This window comes from Nanorana parkeri, unplaced genomic scaffold (assembly GCF_000935625.1).
Source record: "Nanorana parkeri isolate BGI_ZX_2015 unplaced genomic scaffold, ASM93562v1 scaffold1055, whole genome shotgun sequence".
In the NCBI taxonomy this organism is placed as follows: domain Eukaryota; kingdom Metazoa; phylum Chordata; class Amphibia; order Anura; family Dicroglossidae; genus Nanorana; species Nanorana parkeri.
The window spans coordinates 495,865-521,288 of NW_017307323.1; the positions used below are offsets into that span (position 1 = coordinate 495,865).

Below are 25,424 nucleotides of genomic sequence, written 5' to 3' on the forward strand. Positions count from 1 at the left end.
GCCTGCAACAATACATTTACAATGATCCTCTGCTAACATGAATGGGTTAAATGATCCATAGTACAGGGCTACATACAGATCATTTAATACATTCATGTTAGTATAATTGTAAATGTATTGTCTGCACTGTATTAGCAGTATATACTCTATATAGAGTATATACTGCTAATACAGTGCAGACAATACATTTACAATTATACTAACATGAATGTATTAAATGATCTGTATGTAGCCCTGTACTATGGATCATTTAACCCATTCATGTTAGCAGAGGATCATTGTAAATGTATTGTTGCAGGCACTCTATATGTACATGTACTATATACTACATATAGAGTGCACTGAACAATAGATTTACAATTATCCTCTGCTAATATGAATGGGTTAAATGATCCGTAGTACATGATATGTAGCCCTGTACCCCCTTTTCCACTTACAGAGCTAGGTTATTTTTCTTTTAAATAAATATTAATGTATTTTAATGGTATCTATCTACCAGTAGCTGCCTCATTTCCCACCCTCGGCTTATATTCGGGTCAATACTTTTTCCCAGTTTTTTTGGCTAAAATTAGGTACCTCGGCTTATATTCGGGACGGCTTATACTCGAGTATATACGGTATGCATTTCTAATTAATATCTTATATTTAATATCTAATAATGTATTGAAACCTCAAACACTTATTTTGTGCATCCTCCATACTGAAACTAATCCATAAATGTAACACCTATGTTCTTTATAGACTTGTCTCTTTTAATTACCCATACAAAAATAAAATAGGATATCTGTAGTATATATATATATTTATATACTCTTGGAAAATTATAGGCCTTTAAATATATCAAATGTAAATTAGAAATCTCATTCTAACTCACCATATCACCAATGGATATGGTGACATCTAATCCATAATGTGTAAATGCCCTAGGAAGAGTACTTTAAAATGGACTAAATCTTTTTTTGGTACATTTGGCACGTTCACATAACGTAGCAATCGTTAAACTAAGCACACAGACTAAAGTAAACGCTGTATAATCTTCCCTAGTGCTCTGAATGCAGGGGTGCAATGATTTAACCAGTCAAGTGACCATAGGAAAAAGCAAAACTATGGAGTAACTGTTCTTCAAATACGACTACTGTATACTCAAGTTTTTACAGCACAATATATAATTACTTTGTAACGCAATACGAATACATTCACACAGCTCTGACAATTCTATGGTGTACCTAAAACCTCCGACAACCCTAAGGATCTCCCTATAAATCCTGTCCGAGGCGCTCAATTTCTTCGATGAGGAAATCGATATCTTGATGACTGGCTGCTGGATTGGAGATGACCATACGGAAGAAGTTGACTTTGTCTCCGTGGGGCTGGTAACTGACCATGGTTGTTCCATATTCCATCATTCTGGCTTTGATCACAGGGGCAACCTAAATATGTGAAAGCAAGCGTAGTAGTAGAAATGAAATAGTGGTCAATAATTAGGCAAACATACAGTTACCATAAAATGCGTACACTTAATAAAGTGTGCGTATATCTGTTTTGTTTTGGATAAAGTAGGGAAGAGTTAAAACCCCTGTTAATTAATTTCTTGCTGTCTCTGTCCCATTAGGGAGAGCCGCCTTCATTCCAAAGTATGGGGCATTCCCCTCCTCTTAGGCATATTGGGTTTTACTGATTCTGTGTCCCTGATGAAGTGATTTTCAAATTTTCATGCCTCAGTGATTACCAAGGCATGGATTTAAAGGTGAAAATCTAGTTTCTCTTCTTTGGAGTGCATTCTTCATACTGTATCTTCCTTTGGAGACTCCTTTAGAGGATGCTATTAACAGTGTCATTGGCTTCTTCATGAATTCTCCAGAGTGAGATCCCCATAAATGTTACACTCGTGTTCTAGAGAGCTGAATCATGAAGTTCTGCACACAGCAATGACCTTGTGGGAACATAATGGTAAAGAAAAACATCCCTAAAAGAGATGTGGACAGCAACAAAACCCAATATAGGATCTACCTGTACTTGAATCTTGAATCTTCTCTGTTTACATTAATTTTCTTAGCTTTTTCATGTACCTTCTCTTGTACATTAGTTATCTATTTATTTATTTTGAAGCATGAAACTCTGTAAGAGTGTTGTTGGTTCATAGTGTTGTCCATGGCACACCATAGATGTGGCCACAATTCTCCATGTCTGCATTTATGAGCTTTCAGCTTAACAGATGTATGGTTTGCAGTATACTCTTTGCACTTGCTATATATTGATCTCGCACCAAGATCAATATAACCATTTTGTGTATGATTACATGTAAAAAATGTCTACACGATGTCCATGTTGCAAAGACCTATCTTTGGGGTCATAAGAGTGGTTATAGCATTAATTTTACTGGTAGAGGTAGGATGCATGCATGTCATAGCAGTTTTGCATTAATACCATACATTTCCATTAGATGTAAGGCGCCCATTGGTGGGCTGACCCTTTAAAGAACTCCGCTTGCTATTATTTGTGTTTAATGACCTCTTATTGTATTGATCTCTAAAGATCACCTGCATACCATCTAGAATTTTAAGTCACATCAACATCAGAAGTTGTGCTCTGGCAGCTGAAGTAAAAGAAAAGGTAGTGAGCTAATGTGAGTCTCTTCCCAAGTCTCAGAACATCTCCTGCTGGGATCATATACTACAACACTGACTATCTTGTGCATTTGACACTTGGGGAAGGTAATAGGTCATTTATTAAAGTCTTTTTAGGATTAAATGTTCTAGCTACTCACAGTTGCCGGTCATATTCCACCCTTCTTTCTATGGTCTGGGAAAAATAATTGATTTCATTGCTACAGGCAGCAATGAAATTTTTGTTCAAACAATTGAATTAAATGTATATGTATAGCCTTTTGTTTTTCTTGGTATTAGATAGAGTGAGGAAGTTAAAACCCTTGCTAAGTTCTAACTGCTATCGGAGGCTCCTTTAGAGAGGTGTCCACTCACTTCCTGTTTTGCTGACAATATTTTACCAGACAGGAAGTAAGGAAAAATCTGCAGCAGGGACACAGACAAAAATACAATTTATTTTATTTAGTAGATTAGGGAGAGGCTACAACCCCTGTCAGCTTGTTATTTCCGTCTGTGTCCCTGTTGCAGATTTTCCCTTACTTCCTGCTAATTATACCGGGTTATCAGGACTAGAAATGAAAGGAAATCTCCCTAGTGGAGCCCCAGATAGCAGATATACCTTATAGGGGGTTTAATCCTTCCACACTCCATCCAAAACTAGAAGAAAGGTTTTTGGTTTGATTTACACATTAAAACATCACATAATGAATTAGACATACGGGCAGTATGATTCTCAGATAGACTAGTGACACAATCTGCAGGAAATGACATGTTTATCTTAGGTGTATGTTAGTTGCCTGATTTAGTAAAGTAATGTAAATGGTGGGGTCAAAGGCTCAGTCCATTTAAAAATATTTCAGTTATGGAGAGAGTCAGGTGGACTGGCCCACATTGGAGTTTTGTGTGTTTCAACCAATCATAGGGAACTCAATGCAAAGATCTCACCTCCCCTGCACTATAGATTGGTGAAACCATTAGATGGTGTGATGCTACCAAACTCCAAAATATTTGTTTTGGATGGACTGGCCCTTGTATAGTTAAAGTTCAGTTACCTATAGAAAAACATTTTTATAATGCAGTCTGAAGATAGTGGTCTTTTTAGGCAGTTTTGGGCAAACCCCTGCGAGTTCACCAGATTATGCATGCTTAAACCAGCCAATCTGAAAATCATATATGTACTATGGCCAGCTAGTCAACTTACAGCAGTTGCAGATTAAAAAAACATGTATCTGAAAATGTATGTTGAAGAATTAGGATTAAATATAAAAGATTGCTTTGAGTTGCTGAAAGCTCTTCCCTTAGACAGGTAATAAAGAAAGTCCATTGCGAATTTCCACAGGATATTCATATTTAAGATTTTAAGGATGATAATTAGTAACCTTTATAAGTCTTTCCATTCTTTCCTCGTTGTCCTCCATGTGTCTCAGGCTGGGTGGTATATACCAGAAGCAAACATTTGTATGTTGAGGCTAATAAAGAGTAAAATCAACATATTAGATGCATGTAGATATTCAAAGAGCAACTATATATACACCACGCATCATCAAGAACACTTATATAGTGAAACTGCTTCCACTGAATGTTCTACAGCTTGCCATAACGATTCCTTCTGTTGGCCATGGGATGACATCTGCACATGCCTCCAGCAGATCTTGTAGGCAGTCCAATGGCTAACTGAAAAAGCTTCCAATGCAGGCTAATAACACTGCTGCTAACTGCGAGGCACTGGCGTACTGTTGTTAGCCCGCAACAGGAATATATCTAAAGGTAAGAAACTTTGCAATAGATTCACAAAAAAAGGGGCTTGCTGAAGAAGATATTTGTTAAGATTACTGTTTCACAATGAGATATCATGCCAAACATAATGAAAAATACAATTTGGGTTTACATAAATATATTAAGACAACCTTTCACAATGTTTTGGGGACTTTTAAGGCACACACACATTGTAAACATTTTACTACAGACCTTAAAATATCAATAAAATTGTATATAGAGTTCCTTATTCCACCGCAATCATTTAATGAATATAATCATTTTTTCACATTTCAAATATCTCCGTGTAAGTAGGGGAGGCTAGGTTGGAATAAGGAGCTAGTTATACATCTTTACTTTATGTAATTTTAATATCTGAAATAACATAAATATTTTGTATAATGTTGACAATTTGTGTGTGCCTTAAAAGTCCCCAAAACTTTGTAAAAATATGTCTATATTGTGGGAATGTAGCACCTTTGTGACAGGTTTTGCATTCACCACAATATGATCTTCATCACTGGAAAAAACAAAGACAGGGTTTACTCCTTCGGGCAAAGGTTAGCTACTAAATGACAGGTGAGCAATACCATTTCCAAGCAATCTTCTAACTTATTGTACAAAAAGATGCCACTTAAATAAGATGCAATCCCTCTACTAATACCCGGTTCCTTGCTCTTATTGTTCTTTTTTTTTACAGTTTTATTTATTGGCCAATTTAACCGGCAGTAAAAAAGACAGCCAAACACAAAACCAGAAGGAGAACATTTGCACAATTTACAAAGGGGTGACGTGTTACAAAAGGGGTGACGTGTTACAAAGAGGTGACATGTTACAAAGGGGTGACGTGTTACAAAGTTGTGACAAGACAGAATCTGCCTGAAACCAAGATAAAGGTGCAACTAAGGGGGGTAACTGAATTAATTCTTGCAAAACACACATATGACAAACACAAATGTCAATCATACTAAACAGTTAAAGTACACACCTTTCCATCAATGACCATTTCATATCCTTCTCGATTCTTTATTTTATTATACAGGTATTCTGCAAGATCTAAGCATTTATCGATCTGAGCTTCAAATCCTGTTGTCCCCTATAGAGAAAATAGAAAAGTAATTCATAATCAACCTAAAAAAACCACATACATTTGTAAAGTAAACAAATATGTAAAAATTGAATGAATTTAAAGTCTGATACCTGTCAAAGCTTATGTATAATGATAACACCCATCATTGATTGCACACAAAATTACACTTTTAACGTAGTTAAAAAATATTGAAGTGATCTTAAGCAGGAATTACATTTTTTTTAACCAAAATGTATGATATTAAAGTAGTATTAAACTCTCAAACTTTTTTCAATAATAAATCCAGATAAAAGGATATATATAAAAATATATATTTATTTACATGTTTGCCCAAACACTGTAAGTCATCATGTTTCTGAACAGCTCCAACTCTCTCAGCTCGGTTTCCCTGAACTTCATGTCCAGTACAAGATTACAAGGGACAGAGGAGTCTGCAGCAGTTGTCCATCTACTAGCTTGAAGAAGGGAGAAGTAATGAGGAAGAAAGGAGGAGGGAGGAAAGATGAGAGGGGAGCAGGGAGTGTCTTGCCTTGCTGTGCCTGTGGGTTTGTGGAGACACACACAGCTTAGTAGCACACACATAGGTGGCTTCACAGGGCCCTGCAAGGGGAAGGAGCCACCCTAAAAACAGGATATCAGGACCAGTGCTCCAGATATCAGGACAAGAACCAGCTGATTCAGCAGGAAACTAAAACGTTTACACATCAAGGATCAGCATTCATTGTAAGTGATTTCATCAGAATTTGAAATAGCTTATAAACCTTTTGACTTTAATATAACATTAACCTAAATGTTAAAGAGGACCTGAACTGCAGAAGCTTTGCATCAAAAAGGCAAGCAGAAAACAAAGGACTACTCATCAAATATTGCCTGTGGTCTCCCTTCGGTCCTGACAAACAACTTTCTCTCCAGGAAGAAGTAAAGTAGTGACATCACCATATGTCACTCCAAATCTCATGAGGCTAGCAATCAAAGGGAGCAGTGTCTTTTTCACAGGAGATATACAGGAACACTCACATGCAAGGTAGGCATGTAGTTTGGGTTTGCTGCTATGATGGGTTCATGATGAATTCCTGGGGTTTGCGGCATTCGCAAACTTTTGGCTAAAAAAATTGTAGGTTTACCACCTGAAATTAGGAAAACCTAGAATGCAGAGCGGAGCCTTTGCCCATGGTCAGTAGAGTCACAGGATCCAATAATTTGAAAGAATTTTAATTAATAGCCTTTCTCCACCAGGGTGATGTGGCCCTTGGGGTGCCTTCAGGTTTCCTCAGGAATGCCTCAAAATCTCGCACAGCGTCATGCCTGATGTGAAGATGGCTCTTGATTTAAAGGGGGATCCTGATGTGAAAGGGTGGATTATGATGTGAAGAATTTTGTTTGTGCTTTTGAGTGGGGGTTCCACCCTTCAAATCCATACCAGACACCTATCTTAGAGAAGGGTATGGATTTTGGAGGTGCCACACATTTTTTACATTTTACATTTACAGGTGAGGTGCCTCCATAAATTTTCCTTCCTTTATAGGGTGCCCTAACTGAAAAAAAAAAGGTTGAGAAATGATGGAATAGAAAACCTAGCCCTGTTGGGCTAGGCTTTCTATTCCATCATTCATAAAAAGGGTGCTAGCCATATTGTGGGTTCTGTGAATATTAAGAAGAGCTGGCAATTCTGTGTAGGAAGAGATACTTTTAAATTTTTAAAATTTTGGAATTGATGGCCCCCTGTTGTGTTTGGCTTCTCGAGCCCTTTGTTTAACAATAGCTTGCTTAGTAGACCCTATAAATGGCCAGAGTTAAATCAGAATTTGAATCCCAATGAAACTGTTTGAGAACCAAACCCAGACAAATTCATGCATCATTAACATTGGGACATGCACTGCTGTGTTTCAGGAGGATTTCTAAACAAAAAGTAGGGTTTTCAGCACACTGCATAGGTATAATCTTTGTAGATGTTCCCAATAACTTGGCTAATCTTCACTTTTTGAGCTCAGGTCCATTTTAATATATTAAAAACTTAATTCTTTTTGTAGTTTATAATAATCTACAGTGGACACAGCTTATTTGATCTTCTTTTGAATAGACTTTCTTCAGTAATGGCTTGTAGCCAGAGGTCTTATGGTCTAGGTTGCCAAGGCTGGGAAACAGCAGTTTTTATTTAAGGCAAGAAAGAGGTACTTTTTTTAATCAAAATAACAATGTGGTTCAGTAATGCTGACGAGTGCTCTAATGATTCAGGCGAACTGGCAATTTTAATGACAGGACTGTTTTAACATTATGCAGTAGTGTTAGTTGAAGCAGTGACAGCCTGAGAGAGTTTTGTGGTAACTCTAGCATTTCCCAAATGGAAATAGATGGTATATATATCCATGCATATTGCACAGCCTTAATTATACTATGGTTACAGTTCAAATTTGATTCTCATGAACTGCAGTCACACTTATGCTCAAATTTAAGTCACAATATACCTATCCATTCTGAACTCTCATCTTTCAGTTCCTAAATTGCCAATATCTCCCACTAAAAGCAATGCATTGCAATGATGTACAGTATATGACTTTGTCTTACCTTTGCTCTCCACATAAGCCATAACTTGAAAATATCCACATGACGTCCACATTGCAAGGCCTTGTCTCCGGTGTCATAAGAGAGGTCATAGTGCTTATCCTGCTGGAAGAGGTACGATGCATGCATCTGATTGCAGCTCTGCATCAATCCCTGCCCAATAAGAAAGTGGAAAGAAAGAAAGATAACAGGCTTATTTGTTCAGCCATATACGTTTAGGGCATATTTATACTTGTGTTAATTTATGTGTATAATAGTGTGTTGACGCTGACGCACACTTCCTTAAGGAACACTTCATGAAGGCAACCTATTAATTTTGCATAGACTAGCGGCACACCTCAAGTCATTAAATAAAAATCACACCAGCTATGTTTTTGGTAACGGCATGTTAGTGGTGGTGCACTGTAACATTTGTGCATTATCATCTACTGTGTATATACATTGTAATGCCATTTTAAATCAGTGGCCATACAAGGCAATGCACTTATATCAAGTACATTTTCATGTGCTGCAATAAAAAAATTACTTTTTTTAAAATATCCTTCATGATAATGATTAAATAGTACATACATTAAAAAAGCACATTTCAACCAGCTTTTATATTTGATATTTAAAGAGGCAGCAATTTTGACCTTACATAAGAATATGAAAAACATAATTTTTGTAAGGAGGGTCAAATCCCATATAGACAGATGACATTATGGTAATTCAATATTACATAATGGGCACTGTAGGGAAAAATTGTAGTAAGGAAACATGCTCAGTACATTAGACATTCTAAAGGTGGAAGATAACAACTTAAAGTGCAAAGTAAATTCTGAAAAATCCCCTAAACCATAGCATAATTGCAGCTCTTTCGCAGGAACAGTTGAAGGCTCCTCTCTTCATCACCACAAGTCTGGACAAGCTATTATGAAAAATTACTGTTTTATACTGTCTTTTATTTTGCTTAAATCACAGAAGTACAAAATCTATATTCTACTCATGTGTCATGCAAGGCATGGGATACCCAAAGCACCTCTGCTGCCATGCAAGTACAAATCCCTGCATGTCAATGTCAATACACAGTCAACTATTTCTACACGGAAAGCACCATAAATCTTGTAGCCCTTATTTATTAAGTAAATCTACTGGCAGCAAAACACATTTAGGCCTAATGAAATGCACCAGCACCAGTTCATAATTGCCAATCACAATCTTCGGGGGTGGTGCCAAATCTGAATGCAAATGGACACATATTAGTAAAGCTTCCAGCTACAGGTTAGTAACTTCTTATTTTTTACTGTTTGAAATGCAGTGTATTTGCCTTTACAGATTCTTAAGTTGGCTATACACTGGGTACTCCCAAAGGACATAAAACAATTCTCTCCACACCCCAACCAGGAACAGCATGCCTAGATCCCTAACACAAAAGGAAATCCTAAACTGCAGACCATGTGTAAAACTAATGATATCCACACCGGGGATAAGAAACTGCAGGTTGGAAAGTACAACCCATGTCAGGATTACATACAATTTTAGGGATATACTGTAAATGCAATGAACCAAAAAAGTCACTCGCACTCCAATGTAGCGTCCAGTCAATCTATTTATTGACTAAATGGTGCAGCATTTCCATGCATGGAAATGCTGCACCATTTAGTCAATAAATAGATTGACTGGACGCTACATTGGAGTGTGAGTGACTTTTTCCATGCATGGAAATGCTGCACCATTTAGCCAATAACTAGATTGACTGGACGCTACATTGGAGTGCGAGTGACTTTTTTGGTTCATTGTTATATGCGGAGGCGTCCACTGTCGCTGCCGCACCCGCCCTGTGTGTGGGGAACTCTTTTCCGGTCAGGAGTGCCATGGGACTTTTGGATTATGAAATTACTGTAATTGCAATCTCATCAAACAAAATGTGTGAAAAGTCAAAATACCTCCAAAGTTTTGAGATCCCAAAGGCACCCTTTGTTAAGGTTCAAACTAGTGTGCTTTAATGCTGAGGCTGTTGGAAAGCCAATAACCATTTAGTCTAATCATCTTTAAGAATTCTCTACTAATCACCTAGGTATCACCTGTTAAAGCAGAGTTTGGGATGTTATAGGAAATTTCTTAAGATGTTTTCTGTCATATTGTTGCCAATAAGAATTCTTTCAAAGTCTATAAGATCACACTGGAAAATACTTGTTTGTGAAGAAATAACATTTATGTGCCCTCTTTTACACACCTATAAAGTGTAATAAACACTTTTCTAGAAATACAACTTTTTTTAAGTATGATGACAAAATTAGGGCACATGACTGGCCCACACGACAAGAGACCTCACTTCTCTTGTCATAAGACATAACCAATCCATGCCTAGAAAGCTCTAGGTGAGAAAGACACCTCCCCAAATAACAGTTCACATTAATTAGTTACCTACTGCTATAATCTTTACTCTCCTCATGCCAGTTACTTTTAAAGTCTCCCTGATCTTCTATCTAGCCTCCAACACTTTTCCCTCCTGAGAAGAGACTGCAGCAATAAATTTGAAGCCCCCCTAATCAGGTAAAAATAAATGAAAAAAAGCCTAAAAAAAGAAAACTAATGACGCCATCACATTTAATGATTGGTAAACTGATTTAGATACGCTTTAAGGACACTTACCTCTTCTCGAACCAAAAGAGCAGAACACTGAAGAGGAACGCCCATCATTTTGTGTGGGTTCCATGTCACAGAATTAGCTCTGTAAATGAACGAAAGCGAAGATGTTACTTATCAGCCATGTATGCTGGCTTTTCTGAGATCCACTTGCAGCCTTTAGTGACATAGGCTTCCTAAAAGAATGTGGAAAAGCATTGCCTGTGTCACCAGTGCCTAAACTAAAGCCTGGTAAGCAAGGTGCTGATTAAAGTTGTTGCTGTTTTAAAATAAATGATGTAGTTTGTATTACATTTACATAGCTTTTCAGAAGGGAGATTTAGGATGACAAGGAAAATTTGTCAAATTTTGAGTGAAGGGTCCACTTTAACCCCTCCCTACTCTACCCAGAACTTTAAAAAGAAAGGTTTTGGCTTTAGATACATAAAAGACAGAAAAAAGCACACTTCTATTTGGTCTGGGGTAAGCTCTGGTTTAAACCTGAGATCCTCCAAACGCAAGAGAAGCTCTTTCCCCTGCCACCCAATCCTTAGTGGCCATGAATTTCACTGCCCGCAGCTGCACATAAGCAAAGGGATGCAGTAACTTTATTGACCTTATATGGCCATTTGGCTATATTTGGTCAATTACATTGACCTAATATGGCCATGTGGCCATATAAGTTCAATGATTTTAGCACAAGCCTCATGCCCCTTTGTTTATGTGCAGCTGCGGGATGGGGAATGCCCTGGCCCGCAGCTGAGTGGGCAGGTGGCCGAACATCTCTTCAGAGATATCTTTCAGTTTGGAGGAGCTCAGGTTCAGGCTAGGTGGTTTAATCAAAATTTTAAACACTCATAAACAGATTCAGCAAAGGGTTTATCACACCATTCCCACAGGCTCTTATTAGTCCATTCCCAAAGCCTCCTATTTGACCCGTAATAGCTCCATAAGAAGGTTACACCACAGCTTCAGGCTGAGGGAAGGCTGCACCAAAATATGGCCAAGGGCAGATGCAACTTCCCTCCATCCATCACCCAACAGACAGTGCACATTACCTACACATAGCTTTAGGAGAATACACTGGAGGCTTCTGAGTAAGGAAAGTATACTCTGAAACATATCAGCCTGAAAGCACACAGCCATATCAGTGGTGCTACCATCTTGTAGCACTAAAGAAAGTCTAATTAGATACACAGGGAATGTCATAATAAGTCCTCTGTGGAATTAGTTTGTAAGCATGTTTTAAATTTAGCTATTAAATGATAATTAATGTTCTTGATGAGACGGCGCACTTTTTATTGCCTTTATACAGTATACATTACAGTTTGATTGGCCTTGTCAAAGCAAGGCCGCAGGACGCATGGGAAGTGTCCAGTGGATCATAACTGAAACAAGGCAAAGAGAGATCTGGTAATTGTGTCCCACTTTGGCTAAGTATGATGTGCTTTGTCATTGTTGAGCACTGTAGGCTATTGTGACAGTTTTCAGCTTTAGACGGACTATAATTTAAAATGACGCTAAACTCAGGAGTTAAATCTTAAAAATGCATTCAGGTACCTTAACTATTAACAAAAATGTATCTTATTTGTGTATCACTCGGCCGTAGATCCTCAAATCATCTCTGAACTGGTACTGACACTGTCCTTCCTTCTGGAGGGTGGCTACTTGTGTTCACCATGGTCCCTGTGTAACGATCGCGGCTTGCGCTCCACGGTGGAGCGCAGCCGCAAGGCGCAAGTGAAGTCGCCGATGCGTTCCAGAGTGGAACGCATCGGCCCCCATGACGTTGGTTGCGACTGCTATGTATGTTAGGCAAGTTCATGCAATAAAGTAACGTCAAGCAAGAAAATAACAAGCAAGAGATGTAATAACAGCACTTCCCTTTAAAATGGTGTAGTTAAGGTTCCAATGAGGAAGTCCATACAGCATTGGTAAGATACAGAGAGTCCCAATACTTAGTCAGCTTCAGCTTAGTCAGACTGTCACACACAAATGGATACTTGCTGTTAGTTGTCCTTCATAGATGAGGGATCCTCTCTCCCACAGGGTCCAATGGTCCAGTAACAGGGATCCGGCTGTCAGCTGGTGTTCACATGCAATAGTGGAACGCCATACTGAGATCCCTTCCGGCCTTTTATGGGGAATGTGTGTGGGAGGAGCTACCGACATCATGGGAGCCGATGCGTTCCACACTGGAACGCATCGGCGTATTCACTTCAGCCTCGCGGCTGCGCTCCATGGTGGAACGCTCCATCGTTACACCCTGTGTGTGTTGTAAAGTAGTCACAGCTCCAAGCTCGCTCACGTGATGGACTACAATCTCATGTTTAGTTTACTAATTTGTATTGAGATTGTAGTCCATCACAGGAGTGAGCTTGGAGCGGTGGCTACTTTACAACACACACAGGGACCATGGGGAACAAAGGTAGCCACCCTCCAGAAGGAAGGACAGTGTCAGCACCAATTCTGAGAGGATTTGAGGATCTACAGCCAAGTGATACACAAATAAACTACACTTTGCAACAAATGCAATTTTATGGTGTAATTCCTGAGTTAATGTCACTTTAAAAATGTGTCCTCTGCTTTAGCCTAGGGTTGTAGAATTCATAATTCAGATAACAGGGGCGTGACTAATAAACAAACTTGCTGTATAAATATCAGTAACCCCCATAGTAAATGTTTTTCATTACTGCTGGTTAAAATGAGTAGGCAACACTACTTGTGACTATCTCATTCGTTTTAATTATTCGGCATGTTTTACATAAAAACTGTCCTGTATTATTTCATAATAAACCTTCACTGCAAAATGACTGCAGGACAATAAAAGTTTAAACGTGATTGGCTGCTACTGTGGACAGTCATGAAGTGGTTAATACAAGCATAATTTTCTCCTGAACCCTAACCCCTCCCTCGGTGCAGCATCCTTTGTTCTCTCTGCTCCATTTGAGCTGTAGCGCTGCAATTATTTAGCTGCACACTTTTCTGAGAAGCCAACACCCGGCCAAAGCGTGCTTTATTTTCTGTGTAACTGTCGTAATTAGGGAGAATAATACCCTGAAATTATGTCCATTTTCAACACAAATATACCAGTGAAGCTATACCATATGTGATGCTCAAAGCCATCATACTATGTAGCAGGGGAAAGCTTCTTTACAATAAGAAAAGGAAGTGTCATTCGGATTTGACACAGTTAGGAATCTTGGCTCAGTCTGCTAAATCTTCTATTTCAGTGCTGATGTATGTCAGAGATCATCGCCGTACTTCTAAAGCTTTAATCCCTGGGTGGTAGAGCAATTACCATCACCAATTGGGTCATATTAACAACAATGATGTATAATTTGGGTCTTCGATGTACATCACAGCCTGGAATAATGCAGCAGATAGAAAGGATTCAATACTGTCTATACTGCACTGAAAATGTTTTTCAGGAAAATATTTAATCTTTATTCACGGTGGTAGTTCAATGTACTACTAAAGACTCCTTTGTGAAAGTCTAAACAACTAACCTATACAATTACTATCAGGGTTATTCACAGAAGGGGGACGAGTTTGGAGAAGGCCAGAGAAGTGAACAATCTAGGACAATATAGCTGCACTGGAAAAGTGAGCTGAATTGGAGAATTTGTCCAAATCAGCAATGTTGTCCAAGATTGTTCACTTCTCCTGACTTCTCCAAACTCTTCACCCATTTGTGAATAACCCTGTTAATGTAACTTTAATGTAATTTTAGGAAAAATTCTAACACACTTTTGGTTTTTATTATTATTAATACACCCTATAGGCTATGTTCATATCTGAGTGCACGATCATGTGCTAGTGCACACAGCAGTTGCAGCGAGGCCTTATTGATTTCAATGGGGTTACATCTGTGCGGCAATCACTGAAAAAAGGTACCATTATTTGCGACACACAGCTTTTTTATCCGCAATCTTGTTCAATTGCATTGGTGGAATCGCGTTGGCGTGAATGGGGAGCAATTTGAAAATAATAGCACTGCCAGCGTGATCGGCTGTGGTGGGCGACTGCGTGACCGCCAGGCAATCTACCTGGTTTTGTGCACGATTGCTGCGTGGCCACGGATCGCCCAAATGTGAATCTAGCCTCAGTGAATAACATTGTTATTGATCAGCAAACCTGTTGGCATGAACCCAGGTGGATGTATGCTGTGCTCTCTGTTAGGTGAACTAATTTGCTTGTGCACTGGCATTCCTTAAACTACTAACTTATTTACTTCCAGCATGCTTTACGCCCGTCGGCCTAAAAGAATTAGTTAAAGTGACACTAAAGTCAGGAGTTAAATCTTAAAAATCTCACTTTTAGTCTACTAATTTGTATTGAGATCGTAGTCCATCATGGGAGTGAACTTCAGAGATCATTTGAGGATCTACAGCCGAGTGATACACAAATAAGATACATTTTTGTTAATAGTTGAGGTACTTGAATGCTTTTTTAAGATTTCACTCCTGAGTTTAGTGTCACTTTAAATTCACCAGGGATGACTTTCGGTGCAATCAGTGTTTAGCATAACTTTTTGTTATTGCAGGCTGAACTTCTTCACATATTTATTTCTGCTTATACTAGTGCAAGGAGGGAGAGAGATCATGAAGACGGTGCGTGGTGGCCAGGGGAAATGTCACAGCGCTGCTTCTTTCACCCAGTGATGTGAATGATCTGGAAGTTGCCGAAGGAAATAAGACAGTACTTTCTCTCCCAGCCTGCATATTTGTTGCTGCGGTCACTTAAAGTATGAAAATGTGCCTGACACGAACACACAAATGGCTCTTACCTGTCAGCACCGTTCAACTTCCATCTGTGTTTTCTTGACATTAGCAGTCCTCCACCCCATGCAGCCTGCAAGAGGGGAAAACAACACTTCAAAGGTAATATAAGCCCTTAATATGAAAGCTTCATATCTTGTACCTGCCGCCAGACGAATACAAGCCCTAAGTGTTGGTCCTTTCTAAAACACTTCTATTAGTTTATTATAGGAAACATTCTACAGTTCTTCATCAATGCCATTGTGCGCTTGGTTGGCTGTTGGATGGTTTTACAAACTTGTGTAACTATACTTAAAATATCTGCATATCATCTTAAAGTGAAACGTAGATTGTAAACTCTCTCTCTGCCAAAGCTCCTGTAGTGTAACTGTACTTTCTCCATTTATCTTGTTAGGCACCGATCAAACTGTTAGTGCTATATAAATTGTGAATCATAATAATAATAATAATAATAATAATCATATTAAAATAGTGAACCTAAACTTCGAGGTAGAGTATGCTCCACAAAAAATTATTAGATAGGCAGGTGGGGGTCATAACCACCATATAAATATGTTGGTGAAAGTTGCCTTTAACAAACATATACTACCTGTGTACAACCCCTCTCTCTCTCTCATTGGTATCTTCTGTTTGGTAGACAATCCACAGTGAGGGAGGGTGGTTGTATAGTAACCTCCACAGCACTGCCGACACATGTCCCTTCCAGTGTGGGAAAGAACAGTTCATAGCCTTTCCAATGTGTAATGTGTTTGAACACAAAGCAAGGTGGCAGGGCCTAACAGACAAAATGGAGGGATGTTCCATCAGAAAAGAGACAGAGTTTGGTGGAAGGTATGGGGCTTAACAAAAAGGGGACAGCTTTTGGTGGAAAGTATGGAACTTAGCAAAAAGGTGACAGAGTTCAGTGGAAGGTATGGGGGTTAGCAGAAAGGGGATAGAGTTTAGTGGAAGGTATGGGGATTAGCAGAAATGGGACAGAGTTTGGCTGACGGTATAGGGCTTAGCAGAAAGGGGACAGAGTTCAGTGGAAGGCAGTTGGGTTAGCAGAAAGGGGATAGAGTTTAGTGGAAGGTATGGGGATTAGCAGAGAGGGGATAGAGTTTAGTGGAAGGTATGGGGATTAGCAGAAAGGGCACAGAGTTTTGTGGAAAGTATGGGGCTTAACAGAAAGGAGACATAGTTTGGCAGAATGTAGGATGCTTAGCACTTGAAAACTTCACTACATAGCCCTGGTGGCTTTGTAGCATCATAATGCTCACAACAGCTATTTCTGACCACAGTCACAAACGAGAATCTCTTCTTTTTTTCTGGGATGCGGGAGTGGGGAGGGTGTTGAGAGTTAGGGAACGTTTTCATTTCTTACACTCTAAGCCCCAATCCAGTGTTCATACCACGAACATGGACCCAGCTGGCTCCTATACATCCTGCACATCACATACATGCCTTGGCCCTATTGATTTCAATGGGTAGCAGAACTCATTGCAGCCTCCAGCAGTCACTTAGAGTACAACTTTCCCATAGGAAAGAACAGGCTGCAGTGTACATGAACAGAATGAAGAAGAGACAGCTGGGTCCATGTCAATGGTAAGATTGCTGGATTGGGGCTATAGGTAAGTATATGTCCACCCGGGACTGACCCGCCGATTCGTGGACAGCATCCGCCCCCCCCGGACTGACCTGCCGATGACTAACGGACCCTTGGGGCTTACATACTTACCAATGATGCCACAACGCCGCCGCCCGCCGTCTGCACACCACCCCAAGCCGCTGTCCGCGTCACGAGGGCATCACATCAAGGTCTGTAACCCTTCTGCAATTGGCCCGGTGCCACCCTCAGCGAATCTGCCGCTTCAGGCAAACGCCTTGTTTGCCTCGCGGCAGATACGCCCCTGCTAAGTACCAATAGGAAAGAAGATGTAGGTGATATGGTCCCAGAATAATCCAGAGAAAACAGAAATTTACAATCATTTTTCATAATACATATTATACAAAGAATGGGTGTACAAGCAAATACTCACATCAACATGCATCCATATCTTGTATTTTTTGCAGACATCAGAGATTGCAACAAGAGGGTCAAAAGCACCATAAACAGTGGTACCTGCTGTAGAACTGACAAAAAATGGAACAAATCCCTGCAAAAGGAAATAAAGATTTACCAATATTTGAAGATGGCAGACATAATATATTTATTGAAAATATAAACGATGTACTGTTGAATCATAAAATATACAGTACTGTTGAATCATGCGTGTCTGATTTTGTATAAATGTGTTTTGGTATTTAATATTATACTTTTTCTTGTTAATTGTGTTTTAATATATGCATATAGTTGGGAAATTCATATAGTGTAGAGTTAGGGACACACTTAGAAGTGCTTTGATGCGGCAGTGTGGCTTCCCCGTATATTTGCAAATATATGTAAATAAAACCTCTGTTTTTAATGGGAGTAGCTAACAGATTAGCTTGTTTTTGTTGCTGGCTAGCTGGAAAGTGTGCCGGGGACCTTTTTTTTTACTGTTCAATATATTGTAGCAAATTTGTTTTTGTTAAGTTCATGTATTGACCTCCGTTTCTTGAACCCAGTGGTGCTGGTTCATTTGTGCTCAGTTTACATTGGAACCTAACTAAAAAAATAAGATATTCTATGTTATATGAAAAATCCAGAAATGCTAAATTTGCCTAAGCAGTACCCTACAAAATATAACTTTTGTCTGATATTCCTCCTAAAAAAAAATAGCAGTGCACTCCCTGGTATGAGAGGGTGCCTAGGCGCCCCTGTGCTTACAGGCTTGGTGGTGTATATCTACAATGTGAGATTAAGGCACTACTACCTCTGACTGCTAGTTTTGGGAGATTTGGAATGCGATTTGCTGATGCTACTCCTCTGCTGCTCACTGCTGTTCTTGTCTGAGGCTTGTAAAAGAGGAAGCAAAAGCCCTGCCTCTACCAAGATGGCTGCCTCCATACAGAGACATGGTGCAGAACAAGGCATTGTAAGCCAATAATGGGGAAAGGTCAGCTGCAGAGGGACCACATGTAATGCTGATGACTAATTGCTTTCCCTAAAAGATTTATAGTGTCCCTTTTATTAGTTTTTCTTTACTCTGACGTAATCTGACTCTTTAGCTTGAGAGTCACGGGTTGGAGGTTACAGAGGTAACCTTTCCACACCAGGGAGATAGTATTCATTAAAAGTCAGCCATGTGTGCATTCTACCACTTATCCTACACATATAAGCCACCGCCAGATGTTTCTACAGCCAGAGATTTTAACATCCGCAACCTATTCTGCTATAAATAATGGTGCAGTGGAACGTTTATAAAGAATGAATGGTCCATACTTTCTGCTTGGCTTCGATGATTCTCCTTTCAAGATCTGATGGGATCATTTTCCCCCTGTAATTATGAGCATAAAAGTAAATATTTTCCAATGCGTGTATCTCCCTCTGCCAAATCATTCGAATATAATAACAGCGGATAATGTGGCTCAAAGTAATTTCTATCACATTGCTGAAAATATGAAGGTTAAAACTTCAAAGTGTTGTTAGAAGTTTATAAGAACATATTATGAAATCCTTGGCAGCAGAGTATAGGGCATAATGACCATTTTAGTCTCTGATTATTATAGTGTAATTAAGTATGTAGACAACAAAACAAATCATAAACATACATCTTAAAGTGAGCGTCTATATATAACTTTGTTATTTAGATGTGGATGGAGTAGAAAAGGGTTTAAGCCTCTATTTGTCCTGGTGACCTTTGACACAGACAGAAAGTGATGGGAAATCCAAAATCACAGCTACGGGGATAAGGGACATTTAACAAAGAAGACACCTATTCCAATGACATCTAAGTTCTTTTTGAAAAATTCATCCTTATTTCCTGTTGTGCCTTTGGGACAGGAAGAGCAGGAAAATCTCATCAATGGGACACAGCAAAAAATTAAACCTGCCGTCTCTGGTGGCCCTCTCCAAAATGTCGGAGTCAAAAATACTCACTTTTTGATACAGAAGCTGCTGCATGCTGCCTGGCATCTCAACACTCAGGTTTTGTTTATAGAAAAGTAAGCGCTGGAGACCCCTTCCTTAACTGTGCATTTGTGCCCCGCACCTCATAGGCTCTATTTGATTCCCATCTCTCATCAACTTATAGGTTGATAAGAATCAATTACAGCTTACAGGGCAATGGGGGGCATGTGCAAAGGTTCTGTGGGGACCTGAGGTGGCATGCAGCAGCTTCTGCATCGAAAGGTAAGTATTTTTTACACTAAGATGATAGGGAGGGCAAAAAAGCTAAGTGGAAAGTCTTTGCTTTCAGACTCTCTGGGATTAAATAGGCTGCTCACTATGCAAGGGAATTTGCACTTTGCAGGGAAGATTCCCTTAGCTTAGTGAATGAGGTGAGGCTCTGCTCTGCTTCTCCATTCATGTTTAAGCACAAATACTTTATTTTTTTTACATTTTCCCTTGCTCATGATTGGGTATTTTTTGAAAACTGAAATTTCACCTAATTTACCAAGCTAAGGAAAAACTTGCCCTGCAAATGCAAATACCCTTGCAAATTCAACAGCCTATTTGTCTTTAGTAAATACAGCCATATAGAAACAGAGAAGACATGGAAGGTAATTGTCACTTATCTGACCATTGTGTATGTGTAAGTTTCAACTTAAGCTATTGAGGTCTGTACAAAAAAAACGCTTTTCAGCAAAGCACGTAAGGACAACCTGGAAAATAAGATTAGAGCTTCTTTTGCCGGGAAATATTTTTAGTCTTTGGTTTATTAAATAAAGAAATACAAAAGCTCTATGCAGATTCTCAATACATACCACCAGTCTCTCTCTCCCTCTCTCTCTCTCTCTCTCTCTCTCCTTCTCTCTCTCTCCCTCTCTGTCTCTCCCCCCCCTCTCTCTCTCTCTTTCCCTCTCACTCTTTCTCTCTATCATTTTTGTGTTTCACTTACAAAAGAGGAGTTTTGAAGGACTAAACTTCCTGGGTTTGATATTGTTCTTTAGTCTCAGTGACTATATAACTGTGTGTCACATTCACAATGACATGTTTCAATGCACTTGACAACTTCAGGTGAATTGAGGTCACCCAATTTTATAGCCGTAAACTCGAACAAACAGATTACATTTAGTGACTGCTGATTTTGCTCTGTGTGTCGTGTTTCTGTGACCTAAATCAGCGAATGACTCAAGCTCTAATCTTTGATGCTAAATTACATTTAGAAGTTCTTGCGTACCTTTCATCGCACTTGATAAGGATCACACTGTCGGTGCCAATACCCAAGGCAGCAGCTCCCTTCTTTACTGAAAAGTGGCTCTGAAATAGAGCATATGGAATTACAATTAAATCAGTACATTTCATAGTTGTTTTTTTAGCATTTAATAGCTTCAGCCTCAAAATTTTATTCAAGGCAAACTGGGGTGATTATCTCTTAAAACCTTTTAAAGATTTATATACGTGTTCCAAGAAGGCAAAAAATTACTTTACCTGTCTAGCTTAAAGAAAAACAAATACAAGTAACAAAAACAAAAATATTCATTAAGTTGTTGCAGAGAGTAACTTATATGATCTTATATTTGTTGGTATAACATTCTTCATTCTACATTATCATTAAATATCTAAATCACTTGTAAGACCACATGCTGATTCCTGAATTTTGGGTATCATTTTAGGCACCTAACTGTACCAGGAACATAGGGAAACTGGAGAGGGTCCAGACATGGGCAACCACATTAAAAGGTCAGCCTATCCACTTTGGCTGCAGAGCTGTCGCCAGGATTTAAATTTGCACTTATCAGCATGCCAAGTACAATATGGTAAAATGTAATGTAACCAAAATTTGGGCAAGAATTAACCGAGAGCAGAAAAAAGTGGTGGTCATGGTCTGGACTTGGAGATCCAAGAAGGTACTGGGAGCACATACTCCTGGAGACAATATCTAACGGTGCCTCTCCTCATAGCTCCGCACAGAGCATCTCTTTTTGCCCTCAATTGTAGAAGCAGGGGATTGATGGAAAGCTGAGTATGTGCTGCCGTAGAGGTGAAGGTGGGATAAAAGGTGAACATGTTGCTTTGCCTTGCATGGGCAAAGCACAGGTTACTTTTAAAGCATGGCCCCTCAAAGCATTCGTGGGTGTCTTATATGTGGAACTAGTGAGACTTATGTTGTACAATGCTACACGAGGCAGTGATATATCTACAGTAACAATTGCTAAAGAGTAGCATAGTATGTTACAAACCAGTGGTTCCAGATGCAACTTTGACTACAGGAGCATAATGGAATGAGCTGCCTAGCTTCACTAGCCTGAACCCCTTGTTTTTGGGAACTGTGATGAAAATGATGGCATAAAACTAGCCATTGTTCTAAGAAGCCATTGCCTTACATAACAGTATTGAGGTCCCATGAGTCTGATTTTGTCCCACCACCAGATTGCCACTTCAGTTTTTTAGGCACTTGCATATAAAATGTAATTTTCCAGTTATGTTTTTTTTAAGCTATCATTTGTTTATGTGACAAAAGGAAATGCCTTCATACATGTCATGAATTTAAGTTTTCAGTTCAGGAATGACTCACAACTTCAAAACTTGTAATATTTCTAACTTGGAGGCCTTTGTACCATATTTTGCTGCTCCGTTGCCACCGATAATTACAAGAAATAATGATGATGTGATAATTTTTGGCATTTAGAGAATGTATAGTGTGATCCTTGCAAAACCTTCCTCACCAGCCTTGGACAGAGCTGGATGCCTTATGTAAATGAAGTGTGAAACGGCAATTGAGGTCAGTGCAGCTCTGAAGCATTTCAGCCCTGCAATTTTATATAACAAGAACTCTGTGATTACAAGTGCTATTCATGGAGCTTGTTGAGTCACTACTCCTCTGTCAGTGCTCTTTTCTAAGTGTCATCCCATCTACGTTTGATTATTACATGAGGGAGAAAGAAAGCCTAATAAGTACTTTCTTCCCCTTGGTATTTCAGCAAACGAAAAATCACATCCATCAGACCCATTGGTATTCCATCGCTATAACAGTGAATCTCAGCATTCTTTCGCCTCCTCTGACTCATATCAGTCGGTTATATATTTTAATATAAATGCTCTTTTATTTCTTAATGATGACATTTTAAATCAGCTAAGGTAATGTGATTTTGTGAATAAATAAAACTTACTTTCTGTTTAGTAACAGGGGTGTCACAAATATGGATAGACCTCTGTGTCACCAGAGGTTGGCAAAGGGTTGTCATTAAGGGTGGCCATACACTGCTCTATTTTTCTCGTTCAACCCGCGGGCTGAACAAAAAGAAATAGTGCCCATTCATCCATCAACACAACCAGCTTGTCGATCAAGGAAACCTACTGTTTGCATTGTACTCAGAATGCCCAAACAGAGCTGGCGGCTCATTGGCTATTGGCTCTGATTTTCCGGGCAGCTCTTTGCTGACAGAAAGGGTGCTGACACTGCGAATGTCGGCTGATTCCTCAAAAAACGGCAGAAATAAGTACAGTGTATGGGCACCATTAGATTCTACAGTAGTTTCTAAGAAGTGATGGCATTTTGCCACGGTTTGGCTGCAGGCCTTGTGATTACCTCACTAGTGACACCTGACCAATGTACAGGAGTAAATAAGAATGCCAAATCGGAAGATCCAGCTATTGTCAGCATCAGGCTAAACAAAAGGGCAGGTGTCAGACAAGTGTAGTCAGAGAGTAAGGTAAAGAGGTCAGGGCAAGCTGCAGACAGAATTTAAGCTGAGTTGTTACCAAGAGCAACAGATCAAAAGTGAGAATTGGAAGTCAAACCAAATCTAATCAAGGATCTCAAATGAGGGACAGACACATTGATCCAGTGCCTGAGCAAGATTTAAAGCAAACTGTTTGTTTGTCCATGTACAGCAATTTGCCACTTGCCTTTTAACCCATCCGTTCATCCACTAACATTCCAAGAACCTCTGGATATGACAGAGCATGAGACTCCCTCTCCCATGTAATGGCACCATGCCTTGCGATTGGCCCAGCACTGTCACATGGGGCCAGGGAAGGAGTCTAAAACCTTGTGTCAGCTTCAACAAATTGGTTTACACAGGACATTTTTTCACCTGGCCTGCAGACAAACAGAGTGGTGGGGGAGCAAGTAAGGGTGACTATAATCTGTGGGGAAGGGTTAGGGCCTATATCAGGTTTTTATTGTCCCTGCTGTGGAAATTTACTCTCTCTATACGAGGGCACAAACAAAAACAAGGAAAGTAAGGGAAAATCTCCCTGTTGGGGTCCCAGATAGAAATTAAAGTCATATAGAAATTTTAACTGCTCCCCACTCAATTCGAAACTACTGTAATAGAACAATCTGGAAGTAGGCTTTAATGTAAAAATACATGTCAGGGAATATTTAAGGATGTATTTAAAGCAGAATTAACCTTTTATTTGTATTTCATGCAATCCCTTTAAAATAGTTAGGGATCATTGTGCATGAGTGCATACCTGCAAAACATCCTTCCCTGTGACTGTATCAAACACCCATCCTCTTACAGAAGCCACTTCTGTTACATCTCCTATGAACTGAAGGAGGTGCCTATGTCAGAGGGAAGCGATGTAATTTTTCCTTACAGTGATCTCCAGCAACTGCTTTTATTTATTTGGCAGCAATTGGTTGCGTATTAGAAGTTCTACCACCATACTATTCCTCTTTCTTTCAGCCTTATCTAAAACCTGTGGATGGTTATCAAGCCAGCTCTTCATGTATATTATTATTCAGTATATTTGCAGTGCGCCTGACCAATTGAAGAGAGGAGATGTGTGCATAGAAACTGCCAGGAGGCATGGAGGAACCTGTCAGAAGACAGGCAGGGAGATTCAGGGAACATTTAAAGTGGATCTGAACTCAAAAAGTGAATATTTGCTATGTTGTAGGGAAATGTATTAAATGTATTTGTTCCTATGCAGTTCCCTTAAAAATGTGCCTTTTGTCTTGAATTCCTCCTTGAATATAGCAGTGCATTTCATGGTATATGAGGGTGCCTAGGCACTCCTATGTCTACAACCTCATAGTTGTATATCTTTAGTATGAGATCTAAGGCACTGCTGCCTCTACCTTTTAGTCTTAGGAGATTTTAAGTAAGATTTGGTGATGTCCCTACTGTGCTACTCTCTGTTATCCTTGCTGCAGGCTCTGACATGAGAAAGTAAAGCCCTGCCGCTACCAAGAAGGCCGCCTCCACACAGAGACAGAGAATGGTTTTCGACATTCTGAAGTCTATGGGGCGTTCGACTGACTAAAACAAAAATGCTCAAGCCTGAAAAACGTGTGAAAAAACATGCAAAAACACACCAAAAACACGTCAAAATCACCTGCAAATGCTTTCTCTCAAGTGTGAATAGGAGCTTTGGTCCTACACTATAAGCTGTATAAAAACAAGGAGGGTCTGCAGGGAGGGAGTGAGAGCAGCAAAGTACACTCCACCCTTTTTAACATGTCAAAAGCCTCTGTTATACCCAGGAAGAGGTGGGGAAAAGTCTATGACCTCTGGGAACCTTCCACCAGTGAAGCTCAACCCAACAATATTAGAGATCACTGAGTCCTCCTGCAGCACCAACACAGCATATTGGACTGTTGAACAAAAGCAAAGGAGAAATGTATTTGTAGGTGGGTATGCACATTTCCCCCAAATATGTGCAGAGATTGCATTAAAAGAAAATGATTTGTGGATGAATACAAAGCCAGACTAAAAAGGTGTTTTTATTTGCTTGGTCTTTGTTCTACCACATTCGGTCAATAACAATACTACAGACTTAATAAATAAAGTGGAAGTCTAGCCAAGTTTTTCAGAATTGGATATAATGGAGAATGTCAAGAGCCTCTGTCAGTTGCTATTGTATATATCCTATGTTGGGGTGATTTCCACTCACCCCCTGTATTGGATACTGGGTATCAGTAGGAAAGGAAGTGAGGAAAAATCCCACCAACATGTACTGGAAAACCGTAACCCTTCCTCATTCTGTGCAAAAATAAACTTTGGATG

At 39.4% G+C, this 25,424-nt stretch overlaps 1 protein-coding gene across 1 annotated transcript in view; it reads right to left on the minus strand.

The window, feature by feature from the left end:
- Nucleotides 1-1,099: 1,099 nt before the first annotated feature.
- Nucleotides 1,100-25,424, minus strand: part of GAD2 (glutamate decarboxylase 2) — a 66,323-nt gene continuing 41,998 nt past the window's right edge. Inside the window, exons 8-16 of the mRNA XM_018567497.1 lie at nt 20,645-20,724; nt 18,745-18,799; nt 17,420-17,536; nt 15,410-15,474; nt 10,648-10,726; nt 8,017-8,166; nt 5,350-5,457; nt 3,986-4,075; nt 1,100-1,430 (exon numbers count right to left, since the gene is read on the minus strand). Of these exons, the coding sequence (XP_018422999.1) occupies nt 1,257-1,430; nt 3,986-4,075; nt 5,350-5,457; nt 8,017-8,166; nt 10,648-10,726; nt 15,410-15,474; nt 17,420-17,536; nt 18,745-18,799; nt 20,645-20,724 (918 nt within the window). The 3' untranslated portion in view covers nt 1,100-1,256. The remainder of the gene's footprint in view (nt 1,431-3,985; nt 4,076-5,349; nt 5,458-8,016; nt 8,167-10,647; nt 10,727-15,409; nt 15,475-17,419; nt 17,537-18,744; nt 18,800-20,644; nt 20,725-25,424) is intronic.